The 13,787-nt window shown below is 53.6% G+C and overlaps 1 protein-coding gene across 1 annotated transcript; it reads left to right on the top strand.

Annotated features, from left to right (window-relative positions):
- Positions 1-376: 376 nt before the first annotated feature.
- LOC311530247 (maestro heat-like repeat-containing protein family member 7) lies at positions 377-4,636 on the top strand (the record flags this gene model as incomplete). The annotated part of the gene is made up of 7 exons (XM_084646711.1): positions 377-415; positions 792-887; positions 1,642-1,746; positions 2,137-2,272; positions 2,501-2,595; positions 4,045-4,197; positions 4,631-4,636. The coding sequence occupies 7 exons, from the start codon at positions 377-379 to the stop codon at positions 4,634-4,636; spliced, it is 630 nt and encodes a 209-aa protein (XP_084502837.1).
- Between the last annotated feature and the right edge of the window lie 9,151 nt (positions 4,637-13,787).

The following is a 13,787-nucleotide window of genomic DNA, read 5'->3' on the forward strand; positions in this document are numbered from 1 at the left end:
TGTCCTGCCACTGTCTGTCTGGGACGCCTTGGCCTTGTCATTCCCAAGCTCAGTGTCTCAGTTTCCATTCTCGCCAGCCTGTGCCTCTATCCCTGTGGGTTGGTGTCTGTGTTGGCGACAGTCCCACCCCCGTACTGCACAGTCTAATACCAGCTCCTCTCTCTTGCCAGCACCATGAAACCTGCCCTGGAGCCAGCCCTAGAGACCCACCTCTTGCGAGCTGCCCTTCACTCCTTCTTCACCCTGGGCACGGAGAAGGACACCACCGACATCCAGGTACCTCCTCCTCCTCCATCCTCTTACTTTTCCAGAGTGGTCCTTGGTCCCTGCTCCCTTGATTCACTGGAGCTCCAGATTTAGGGGTGGGGTAGCAGAGATGGAAGAAACTGCAGGGTTGGATCCTTGCCTCCAGCAGGTTAGAGATTGCCCCTCCCTGGGGGATTTCTTTCTTTCTTTCTTTCTTTCTTTCTTTCTTTCTTTCTTTCTTTCTTTCTTTCTTTCTTTCTTTCTTTCTTTCATAAGCCCTGTTTTATCCAGAAGCCCAGCTTCCATCCATAGCAACTTGGCTGTTTCATACTCTTCTGCCTACAAGGCACTCTGCAGAGACCTGCTAAGCTCATGGATCAAAGGTCCAGGGGTCATCAATTCTTGCGAATTGCCTGCAGTGGGATGTGAAGGAGAGAGGCCAGGAGATGTGTTTGGGAGTCTCCCCATTGTTTCCCAGAGACCCCTCTTCCCATCCTGTGGCACGTGTAGGCCCAGGTTCCCTAACTCTGACCCATGCTTTGCAGGCTCTGCACAAAGTCATCCCAGAGGTCCTGGATGCCATGCTGGGGAACCTGCTGGCAGAGTCCCCAGGAACAGACAGGCTCCACTTCATCTTGGAGGTGAGCCCCATTTCACCTGAACTCTTTGGAGGACTGGTAAGGAGAGACTGGAAGATCCATTTTCTACTGTGTCCTCCTAGCTGGGTCCCCAGTGGGCCGTCCTTGGTTGGGGAGGTCAGTGCAAGCAGTATCAGGTCCTTCCTTCTTGAGGGACAGAGGAAGGAGCTGGGACTTAAAGCCAGAGCACTGCCTGGTTCTGCTGAGCACTAACCACAGGGCTCCTGGCTGTCTTGGGGAGTGAGAGTCTGAAAACCCACCTTTCCCTCACCCCTGCAACACACACACCCCATGAGATTTGGGAGATGGTTCTCAGAGAAGAGGCACACGCTCCTTCCTAGAGAAACAGGAGGATCCCAGGGAATCAGCCCTTCCCTCTGATCTGCTCTGAAATTCCTGGGGGGATTGTGTTCTCAGTCACTCCCTCCATCCCCGCAAGGATTTTCGTAGCAGGGAAGGGCCGAGGGTTCAGTCTCCTTTCTGGTGAACTGTTCAGGAATCAGGAGTTCTGGGAGGAGGGGACCAGCCCCGACCCCGAACATTGTCCCAATCTAGAGAGACGCTGACAAGTTGTGACCTGCAGGGTACAAGCTGCATCCTGGGTGAAATAATCCCCTTCTAAAGCTCTGCCACCAAGGCCTCAGATATTCCCCCCTGCACAGAATGTCTCAGGCCCCTGGAGCTGGGGGCGTGGGGAGCTCATTTTCAAAGCAGGTGCACCTGGCCACTGAGTCTGACCTGCCTCCTTTCCCCGCAGAATATCAACTTGTGGGTCGTGTCCAGGGTGTCGCAGGAGCGAGCCAGGGCCATCAGGAGCAGCACAGCCCTGCTGAGATACACAGTCACCCTCCCTGAGTTTGACGTAAGTGAGCTCCGACCCCAGCTTGCTGGCTCCAGCTGGTGGCGGGCTGGCTCCAGCGGGCTGCAGGATCTGCTGCTGCCGGGGCTGTGGGTTAGGAGGGTTCTTCATGGGGAGGCAGAGTCAGAGCAGGGACTGAGCTAGGCTTGACTCAAGTTCTTCTTGTCCTGGTTCAGTGTTGCCCCTGGGCCTTTAAGGGGCCCATGCTCCAGTCCCTGCTTGGCATCCCAAAGCAGCTCCGGGCTCCCTTGGCAGCAGAGCAAATGAAGGGTCGATCTCAAGCTCCTCTCCCCCAGCATCTCCTGCAGAGGAACTAAGGGGAAGGAGCCCTCTGGCCCAGGGGAGCTGACAGGAAAATGCTGATGGAGTCCCCTCTCCTCTCTCTTCCATTAGATCTCTGCCGAGTTCCCCAGGATGGGTCACCATGTGGCCCAGCTGGCTCTGTTTGTCAGCGATCCAGACAAGGACATCAGCCGGCAGGCCAGGGAGGGGACTTACCGGCTCTACCAGCTGCTGCTCCAACAGAGGGGTAAGGAACCCAGCTGGGACACAGAACCCAATAGGGGACTGAGAGTGACCACAGGTGGATAATGGGACACCAGACCATTTCTCTCAGACTGACCCAGGCTGAAGGACAAGTCTCTCTCTGCCTCTGTTCTTCTCCACTCCACTGTGGAGCCACCAATGGGATTGGAAGGACACAGAAACTGCAACCAGAATGAGGAGAAAAGTCTCTCTCTCTCTCTCTCTCTTCCAGGCCTGACCATACATGACGCAGAAGATCTCTGGTGCTATGACTGGCACCAGGACAGAAGGCTCTTAGGCTACAAGAATACAGCCAGAGTGGGGGAGGTAAGGGCACTGTGCCAGGGCATGACACAGCTCAGGGAGTGTGGCTGGCTGGGTTCCCTGCAGTGGATGCCTCCTGGAGACAGGAAAAGAGCCCACTCCTTATTTCCAGCTCAGAGTTCCTCATCCAGCAACCAGTGGGACAGGCTGGTGCTAAAGGTCCCACATTGGAACCTCGCTAGTTGCCGTGATTTGAGTGTCTTACATGGCTGCATTGCTCCGTGGCATAAGGAGGATCCCCGGGTGGGTGAGTTAATATAGGATTATGGCTTTGGGTGTCTCTCTGCTCCTTGTCCCCCTGGCTGATCCCCAAGTGTCTGAGAGGAGAGCCCTGAGTCAGTCAGTCAGGATTGCTTGATCAGACCCTTGTTTAATTCCCTGCACCCTGTAGAAGCAGAGAAAGGAGGTGGGCTTTGCCCAATTCCATTGTCGGTCAGGAAGCCGAATGCCCCAACCTGGGAACTGGGTAGGGGACATAGTGAGCTCCAGAGCTAATATGGACCACATGCGCGCCCCTCATGTCTCCAGACCCGGCCAGGGAATGGCAGAGTATCTGGACCTCAGCCACTGTTCCAAAGAAGCACATTATCACTGACCCAAGTTGCGGCTACTTGCTGCAGAAGTAGAAAATCAAAGACACCCCCCCGCCCCCGTCTCACAACTGTGGTGAGAATATCCAAACCTTCCAACACACCGTAACACAGTGCCCCCAGCCTGGAGTCAAAGGTGAAATGGGTGATTGCCACAACATCACAGAGGAGGCCCTGGAGCGGCTCCTGGATCGACAAGGGCATCGACAGAACGCTGCTCCACAGACGCCCCGTGAGAGAGACTGTGTGAGCTTGTCCCGCCTCCCACAAGCTGAATTGCTGTCGCGGAAGAAAAGTCTCCGAGGAGTGTCTGGGATGGGGACTGGGCCATGAGTCTACTTGTCCTTGTCAGGCTGCAGGTTGGATTCCCTGTGAAGAAACCAAGGAGATGCAGAGGCCATTCCCAGCAACGAGAGAAATCACTAAGCTGCGGGGAAGAGACCTTTGGTCTCTCAGCTCCAACTGCCTCCCTATCTCCCCCCATATACACTCCTCTAGCCGCTGAGATGCAGGAGATCTCTCTGCTGGAAGCAACACAGGGTCCCCTGTCGTCTCTGTGCCCTGCACAGCAGAGTGGGCCTGCTCACACACATTAGAGATCCATTTCCAGCCTATCCTGGCCCCTGCCAGAAATTGCCCTTCCGAAAGAGCCACTGGAGGTTTTGGTCCCTCAGCATCTGCGACCTTTTAATAAAGGGGCTTCCCTGAGCCCTGGGACCCTGAAAGCCTCCTGGGGAATGAACTGCCTTGGCCACAGCAGCTCTCTTCCCCGCCCTTTGGGGCACTAGATGCCATTGTACCGCCAGGACTTGGAGGCTGGCTCTGGGCAATCTGCTCGAGTCCCGTGTCCTCTTGTTTTTAGGTCTTTGGAAAATTCTTCTCCATTGGTCAGAAGAGATCCTTCCTGCAGACAGCAGTGCTGGCCATCCACGACCCCCTGTTGCGTGTCAGCCAGGCTGGGCTGATGCTCGTCTACTCCCTCCTCGGGGAAGCACAGCAACTGATGGGGGTCACGGTAAGCAACTGCAATCGACTCAGGAGCTTGGGGTGGGGGCCAGCGCCTCATTCCCATCCTATTGCCATTCGCTGGCCCGTTCAGCAGGGCTGCCATCCTGTGGCTTTAGCTTTTGTCCCTGGGGTTACTTGGGGAAAGGTCTCAACCTCTCCCCATCCCACTTCACTGCTGCCAGAATCCCTTCTGCCCCCCGCCACCCTGCTAGAGCCCCCTCCCTGCCATACCTGGGTGGGGATGGAGGTAGGGGTGGAGAAGAGGGTTCTAGGAACTTGAGAGGTCTCCCCAGGTGGGTTGGAGGTGGCACAGCTGTCAGGGGCACCGATGGGGCGGTGGCAGGAGCCCACCCGACAAGGAGGGGGGTTGGTATTGGAGGTCACTAGAGAGGACAGCAAGCCTCCATCCTGGGCGTCCGGAGGGTGAATCCACCACTCAGACATGAGCAGTTGCTGGGTGGAAATGATGGTGCTGGTTCGAGGTGCCCTTAATTTTCCCTGATTCCTGGGGAGTGTCTCTGTCTCTGACATGTTCTCGTTCCCCTGCAGCATGAGGATGTCACAGCCAAGGTCATGGGCCAGCTTCACATCATCAGGCACTTGCACCAGATGCCCGAGGCGCTGCAAGGGCTGTGGCTCGTCTGATGCTCTTAAAGGTTCCCCTCCCTGTTCAGCAAGTCCCGCTCCCTGCTGCAGGTACTGTTCTGTCTCATTGTAAATGCGGGGCTAGTCGAAGCGGATATGGAGACCCCTGGCACTCACAGAAATTCTCTGCCCTCTCTGTGGAGCTGGTCCTTCCCTCGGCCCCCCAAATTCCTTCATCTGGGGCAGGAGCTCTTTCCCTCCCACCCATACCCCTCCCCTCTTTCCTTGATCTCAACCCCATCCCATTCCCCGTGCTCCCAGGCAGAGATCTTCCTGCCCCATATGGCGCAGAAGGACCTTTGGGTCAGGGCGACAGACTGTCTGCCCAACTGAAGCTCAGGAAGCTCCACATTTGCGGAGGTGAGGATGGGACAGAGGCTCAGGGCTAGCTTCATCTCCTGCCCTTTATTCTTCCTTTGGCCCCTCTATGGGCTCTCAGAGTCTGACATGAAGAGGAGCCTCCTCCCCCCGTGTCTCCTAGGCCCTGGGGTGTGTGACAGCCTCCCAGATGGGTGCAGTCAGAAGCTGAACCACCTCAGGGAGCAGTGGGGGCAGGTCCCTTGTCCGAGGAAACCAAGCAGTGGTAGTTCTCAAAGAGGCTGAGAGGGAAGACCCCGTTCCCTCATGGAGGTAAGAGCCATTGACTTCTTTGGGCATCTGGGTTTCTTGGGGGAGAAATGGGATCCCTGCTGCATAGCCTGGCTGGGAGCTTCCCCCATCCCTGGGACAGAGACATCTCCATCAATGTGCCACCCTTGTTTTTTTCCTAGCAGGAGACTCCCCAGAGAACTCCTCAAAGCTGTTCTCTGGGACCGTTTCTGGGAGGAGACTCCCTTCCCTCAGTCTCCAACTCAATCATGCAGTCTCTTTCACCTAACATCTCCGCTCTCCAGCTCCACTTCCCGCAGCAGGACAAACGGACCTTCAGCTCCTAAAGAACAGACTCTGACCTCCTTCTGATCAGCAATAGGGTTTCACCATCCCCTCAGCAAACCTGTCAGCCGGGCTGGACCGGATTTGGAGTCCAGGGTAGGACTGGGTTCTCTCACCGTCCCTAAGGAAGGGGACACAGAAGACCATGGAAACCCAAGAAGGGCAGGCCGAGCCGAAATCAGGCTGAGGCAGAACTCCCCACGAGGGTGGAAGACCTTGTTTCTGTTCAAGACATTTTTGGACTTTGTTTGGAAGGAGCACGACCCAGGAAGGAGTGGAGTAAAGGCCAGTCATCTGGTTGGAGGGCTGAGTTCTCAGCCAACAAACTGCAAGAGTGAGTATCAGCGGGGTTGCTAGCCCAGCTAGAAAGCGGTGACACGAGGCCTGGCCAGCATCTAGCGGTGAGTGAACTCTGGTACGCACCTGCTTCCATTCTGGAAACAGCCTGGTATTGGAGAGTGGGTGGGGAGAGCAGGGAGGTGGGAGGGGTTCCTGAGGCTGGGGTGGGGAGGCAGCTGTGGGGCTGGCAGGGGAAGGACACGGCCCAGCTTGTGGGAGGGATCCTGCTGGCTGTGTCTGGAGCCCTGTGTAGCCTCTTCTGTGGGAAGTTCCCATGGATCAGTGGGGCCTGAATCTCTCCTGCTCCTTTGGTCTCTTTGGGCTTCACAGGAGATGTCTGGTGAACTGCCCTTGGACTCTGGGCCCAGCACCACTCAGAAATTATTCGCTACCTTCAGAGAGACAGGGCACAGCTCAGCCTGTTGGGTAGGCTGGAGACTCACACTTCACTCGAACACCCAACGCTGAGGTGCTTTGGGAAGCACAGTAACAAAGAAGAGATTTAAGTGAAACTAAGCAAGAGAAAGAGACAAATTTCAAACAGACAAAGAAAACAAAACATACTTTGTACTGACTTAAACTGAACCTTAACAAGTCACAATCTTTGCCTTAGCAGTTTCCAGACTAACATCTCAGCTTTCCTAACAGACCTTCTTTGATGTCCCTGTAGGGTACAAAACCACTCTCTCGAATCCGCTGTTTTGATTGCTTCGTCTTCTGGTTTCAGACCCTCTGTTCTCCTTCTGGGCTGCCTGGACCCTGACTGTAACATCTCTCTGGCCCAGCCTCTTACACAGATGTGTGCTGCAGCCAGCCCGGCGCAGGGAGCAGTGGGGACAGATGATCTCATCATGTCAGACCAAGAAACAGGGGTCCCACTGAGGCTTAGATGGAAGATCCCAGGCATGTCCTGGAGGTAAGAACCGTCCACTCTTTTGGGCACTTGGGGTTGTTGCAACAAAGAGGGGGCTCCTGTTCCATAGCCTATTTGTCCTCATGACTGTGTTTTTTTATTCTCAGAGGATGCGTCCGGGACCCTGGAGACTGTTTCATGCAGGAGGTTTGATCGGGGAGAGATCAGTCAATGTCATGACCCATGGCTCATTAACCCGGGTGTGCAGGGTTCCTGGGAGCAGCCACCCTCCAGCACGCCACCTGGAAGCCTACGAAAAACTGCTTACCTAGGACTGACGAAGTCCAGACCCAGTTTGAGGCTCCTATTGGCAGAGTCCCAGAGCAGCTAATCGGCCCCCAGGACCTCCTTAAACCAGCAGCAGGAACAAGAAGCTGTCTGAACACCCGAGCTCCTCCCCGCCCCCTCTGGACCGTGTGTTGGCTGTTCCTGCTCCCACTCCCCAGGCTTGAATTCCTGGCATCCGGACTCGGGGTGACTCATCTGACTTGAGGTGCTGAACACAATTTGGTCTTTTGCTTCTGCTCTTCCAGTGTCCTGACCCAGCTGACTCTCGACTCCTGTCTCGTGAGTGTGGACTGCCTCTGCCCACTAGATCTGGCTGCCCATGACTCGGCCATGACACTGACTTTTCTACAATTCCTCCAGTACCCTTTTCTGCTCTCCAGCTCTGCTCTCCCAGCAACACACACTGATTCCTTGGCTCCCAGAGTCCTGCTTACCTGCTAATCAAGGGCTCAGGGGGAGAGCTTGTCTTGCCCCCTCCCCCACCACAGCTGCTTTTCCTCTGGGACTCTCTCTAGCGCAGAGGAGAATCCGTCCTGGCCGCAATTCAGGAAGTCACGGAAGGGACGGTCTGCTCAGCTCCCTCTGCAATGCCACTGCCCGAGACCATTACGAGTGGGTGCCCAGTGACTGCGCCGGCAGCTCCTTGAGAGACTCCTGGGGCAGGGTAGTCTTGTTTCCCGGTGACCGTGGGAAGCCATGCAAAGAGTGCGGCATTGAGGAGACTCTCCTGCTGTCCCAAAGGGTTTCTGTTCTCCTGCACGGTCAGACCGTGGGGCCGGCTGGCAGAATGGGGAAGAGCTGGTTGGTGATGAGTTGGAGGATTCACCATAGAGTTGGCAGCAGCTGCAAATCCTGGAGTCCCTGTGGTCGGGTTACCATGCGTCCGGATTTTCCCGGACATGTCCGGCTTTTTGGGTTTTAAATCGCCCTCCGGGAGGAATTTGTAAAACTCTCCAGAGGGCCGGGATTTCCCTCCCAATGCAGCACTCTGGGGGCAGGGGTTGGGGAGCTGTGCGCTCTGCGGGGGAGCACGGCACTGTGTCTGGCTCCGCACCCCAAACACACTGCTCTGAGCAGCAGGGTAAGGGGGCCGGGGGGCTGGAGAAGGGCATGGGGTCCCAAGGGGCAGTCAGGGGACAGGGAGCAGGAGGGGTTGGATGGGTCAGGGGTTCTGGGGGGAGCCTGTCAGGGGGTGGGCATATGGAGAGGGGTCGGGGAGACAAGGGACAGGGAGCAGAGGGGTTAGATGGGTCGGGGGTTCTGTGGGGGCAGTCAGGGGACAGGGAGTGGTTGGATAGGTGTGGGAGACCCAGGGGTCTGTCAGGGGGCGGGGGTGCGGATAGGGGTTGGAGCAGTCAGGGGCCAGTTGGGGGGGAAGTTCTAGGGGGGCATTTAGGGTGGGGGGGGTCTAAGGAGGGGGCAGTTGGAGACAGGGAGAAGGAAGGCTTAGATGGAGAGCGGGGTCCTGGGGGGGGCGATCAGGGGACAAGGAGCTGCGGGGGTTGGATGGGTTGGCAGTTCTGTGGGGGGCAGTCAGGGGGCAGGAAGTGGGAGGGAGTAGATAGGGGGCAGGGCTACAACTCCCCCCCCCGCCCCCAGAGTGTCCTCTTTTTTGAAACTTCAAACATGGTAACCCTGCCCTATGGGCCAAGCCTCCACTCCTGAGAGTTCAGGCGAACCTCCCCCTGTTCTCAGGGAGTCTTTGGACAGAGGACTCAGTGTTTCCATCAGGCTGCTCAGTTGCAAATGCAGTCATCCAAAGGCGTGAAGAATGGAAGCGAAAGAGCAAAGCTGGACCCTCCGCTGCGCTCCTGCAATCAAGTGAGCCCAGCCTGGGAGAGAGGAGGGAAAGCTCCAAGGTGTCTGCAGGAATCCAGGGGAGGAGAAATAAATAGCTCATGATGAATCCTACAGGCTTTGTCTTGTGTGGTGAAGGGTTTAAAATGGGTCTAGTTACTATCACATTAAACTTTACAATGGCTGTGTCTGATTGAAGGGCAGATCTGGAAAGGTCAGAGGTCACTCGAGGAGCTTCAAGTCTCCGATTCTGTCCCTATTGCCTGCTTTGACCAGCTGAGCTCAGCCCAACACATCCCTCAGGTGGTTGCAGTGATGAGCTCTTTCCCCCTTTTTCTGGATTAGCCACCAACATGGGGACAGGATACATGTGGCCAAGGAAATGGAGGGGCGTGGGGGTCTCTTGCAGAGGCATGCAGAGAACATGCAGAGTTGCCTGTTTATGCAGCTCCTCTTGGGGGAGCATGGTAGGGTACTGTGCACGCAGGGGCACCATTTCAAATTTTGGTGGTGGCTGGGAGGATAATTTCACCATGATTCAAAGGGCTACTTCGGCACCTGAAAACTCTAGTGTTTTGGCAGATAACTTAGCAAAGAGCTGACAGGAACTCTTGCCAGACTGCTTTCCGGGGAAGACAGCTGTAAGAATGGATCCAGGAAATGGTTCTGCATCTCTGAGCTGTTTGGACACTTCCAGGGAACATTCCAGATGCAAGACAGAGATCCCCAAAGTTATCCTGGGTAACCCTGAGAGACTTATGGAAAACTAGCAGATACCGCATCTCTGCTGTCACTTTGCACTGATAAACTTGGACTGTCCCAACCTGTTCATGTATTTTTCCTGCTTTCACCTCTCAATAACTTTCACAAATAAAAGAAAGAAAATTAAATAAATGATGTAGTGACACTGATATAGAGCCGTAGCGCAAACCCGACCTCCGAGTTGTCCCATTGAAATGGAATTATTCACAGCAGTCATTAAAGTTAAACATGCAGGTTAAAGTGTTTCCAGGGCTGAGATTAAGGCCACAGCTTATGAGAGGGGCAGACGCAAGAAGAGAAGAGCGGTGCAAAAACTGAAATACCACGTGGAACGTGGCCCAAACAATGCATCATGAAAAATAAACTCATCTTGTTATACAGTAATAGAGCTGGTTCAAAACGGTTTAACACTCACAATGCAACCTTTGAATTAAAAATGCCACTTTGGATTACATTGATCATTTGAAAAGAGTTCCCTTTTTAAAAAAAACATTTTGGATTTCCCTGCCCACTTGAGAGAGAACGTGGAGGTTTTCCCACCAAAACTAAACAAAAATGTGATCATTAAAAACATTTGCAAATAAGTTTGAAGAATATGGGGCGGGGGGGAACTGGTTTCTTCTTCAATTTTCATGACCCTCCCCACCCCTGCTATTTTTGACCAGTTCTAATTATGAATAAATGTCCGTCTGTCCATGAATGATAAATATGTCTGCTCCTGAAACATTTACAAACAATGGCTCTCCTGAGGAGCACTGAGGTCACATTACGCAGAAAAACACCCAGGCCTGCAGGGTTCACATTCTCAAAGAGATAAACCGCCCCAGGACGGGAATGTAACACACAACACAGCGTGACTGGCCCGTTTTGTTGTTGCTGGCAAATTGTGCTTTTTTGAGGTGGGGGGGAGTTCTATTTGAAATGAGTTCTTCATCCTCTCCCACTCTCATCCATGGGTGCTGGAACAGGGGAGACCAGGGCCCACCAGTTTTTACTGGCCATAAGTGTGAGCGACTGGATGAGGGGGGAGAGAAGGAGAGGGAGGGGGGCGGTGTTTTGGGGGCAAGGGGCAGTGTGAAGTGGGAGCTCAGGGAGAAAGGCGGCATGAGGGGGGCCTCGGAAAGGGACGTTTTGAGGGGGCCGGACTTCGAGGAGAAGGGGTGGCACAGGGGCTAGGTCACAGTTTGGGTGCCAGCAGCCCTCCCACACTTTTAGGAAGCTTTTGTCCATCTTGCCCTCATCTCAAATCAATTTGTTACAGTAAGAAAACTTTGAGCAACAAGGAGACTCAGAGACCCACAATATAACCACTAAAATCCTCACCCGCCCCAAGAGCTGGGCAAACAGAATGTTTTGGTCGCTGACAATTCAAAAAAAAGAGATGGAAAAAATCTGGTTTCAGGTTGAACAAAACTAATTTTTTTCCAAATTTTTGATGAACCAAAAAGCTTTAAAAAAAAACAAAAAAAAAACAAAACAAAAAACACAGGAACATTTCAAGGGTTGTAACTTTTTGAATTTTTAAAATAAAACTGAAGGACATTTTTTAACAAAAGATTGTTTCAAACTGAAAAATCAAAATGGATTGTTTGGAAAGTGTCTAAACTAAATGCTTCGACTTTTTAAGAACTCGGGGGAGGGTCTGGACATGAACAATTCAGCAGACCGGATATGAATTCGCAAACTGCTGAATCTAAAATAGGTTTAGAAGAAAAGTTTCGCCTAGTCTAGTCCCCACTGTTGAGGGGCATCGTAAGAGGGATCAGCTCTTCTAGCTGGTTCCCCAGCCCAAGTCTGTCTCCATTTAATGGGTCCCTCCCCCCACTCCGGTTTAGGGTTGCCAATTTTAATTGGACATATTCCTGAAGATTTTATCACATGACAATTAATCTTTAATTCCTGCAGTCTCCCGGTCATCCTGGAGGATTGGCAATGCTACTCCAGTTTCCTGGGCCACACCCGTGTCCCCACCTAATGGATCCCTTTCTCTGGGTTCCTGGGTCAAGCGTCTGTCCTCCATTAGCAGGTCTCCCTCCCCATTCTCCAGGGCTGGGTCTCGATTCCTGTTTCTGGTTCCCTGGGCCTGGTCCCCGTCCCTGTCACGCACTGCGGGGAGCTCAGATTCCTGTGAATCCTGCGGACTTCTAGGCTGCTGGGACTGATGAGTCAGCAGCTTCCTGAAGACGAGTCGCGAGTAGGCAAACACTTTCCCTCTACCTTTCCAAAGCCCACATTCGTATAGTGAGACCAGCACCCCCACCACTGCCACCACTCCACGCACCGTGAGACGATTCCAGGATGCTGGCTCTGAAACTAAAGAGAGAGAGAAAGGCCCCATGACTAAGGGACTCCGTTGAATCATCCCACTGCTGCCATGATTCTCCCAGAAGATGAAGACGTTCCTGGGACACAGTAAGAGCTGAGTTGGGTTGTGTGCACATGGTCACCACTCAGAGCAGCGGGAATGAGATCTCCAGGCTCATTATCCTCAACGGCCAACGTGACGGAGGGAGAAAGGTGAGCCCGGCAAAGCAGCCCCTGTTCCAGAGTCTGGGAACTGTGATTTTTAAGATGCTCCAGGACGGGGTCCCTCAGGTCTTAAGGTTAGAGGGGACGGTTAGGATCATTTACTCCAGCGTCTCCTGAAGCGTGGAGAAGGGCTTGCCATGGTGGGAAGGGTGGGGTTTGAAGATGTATACAAGAAAATGGGGGGTGGGGTCGCTAACACATTGCTGACGGGTGAGGGGCACGATTGGTTTCTTTGCCTTGAGGAGGGGGCTCAGCTTTTAAAAGTTTTGGGAAGAATAATTTAGTCTGAGCCCTGGCATAACCCAGGCAAGAGAACATCGCCTACTGATTTCTGCACCCAGTCCAGTGATTTATGGCACTGACTTGGCATTGAGAGGGATTATATCATATGCTGAAATCCAGCTGCAGAAGGGAAAGGGCATTAGAAGCTGAAAGACCCCAGAAGTGGCTCTGGTTTTCTACTCAAAATAACCACCCAGGGCTGATTTTCCCCAGCCCAGCACCTTGAAGTCATGCACCCTGCGCCTAGTGACTTTGGTCTGCAGGCAGACTCCCAAATCCAGACAGTGGCACTTCATATCCCCTTTCCCCTGGCATCAGGGACTGCCCTGAGCGCCCATCCTGCAAACACATACACACCTGAGCCCTCCCACTGCCATCCAAGGCTACTCCTGCGGATGGAATTAAACACGTGGCTAAAGCGTTTGCAGAGGTTCCAAAGAGCTGAGGCTCTGTGCAAAAGGAACATTACTTCAGTTATTCCAATCTTGGGTTGAGGAGTTGCTCCTGCCCTCCCCCTCCCTTCACAGCTGAGTCTCCCACCCAGTGGAATTCTCCAAGGAACTTCGCACTCCAAGAGACAGAGGTGCCTGAAGTGGCCATTAGCCTCTTAAGTCCCTTTGGGAATCCAGCCCTAATCAGGACAAGTCCTCAGCTCCCTGCAGCTCTTCCGTTACCCAGGCCGCACGGTGCAGGTTTCCTCTCACCCATCAGACTTCGTTTTTAAAGAAAAGCTGAGATGCAGGAGATCAAGGTGGTGCTTCCAATGAACAAGTACCAGGTCACCCACCCCATGGGATTCAGCCTCGTATGGTCCTTGCTCCAGACCCCCAACTCTGTGGGTCTCAAGCAGGGGTACATGTATGCCTGGGGCACACAGAGCTCTTCCGAGGAGTAGGTCAACTCATCTAGATATTGGCCTAGTTTTACAACGGGCTACATAAAAAGCACTAGCGAAGTCAGTGCAAACTAAAATTTCAGACAGACACTGACTTGTTCATACTGTTCTGTACGCCACACACGGACATGTAAGTACAATACTTATTTCCAATGGGTTTATTTTATAATTATTTGGTACAAATGAGTCAGCAATTTTTCAGCAATAGTGGCTG

This window comes from Lepidochelys olivacea (genome assembly GCF_965140295.1).
Source record: "Lepidochelys olivacea isolate rLepOli2 genome assembly, chromosome: 14".
Taxonomy (NCBI): Eukaryota; Metazoa; Chordata; order Testudines; family Cheloniidae; genus Lepidochelys; species Lepidochelys olivacea.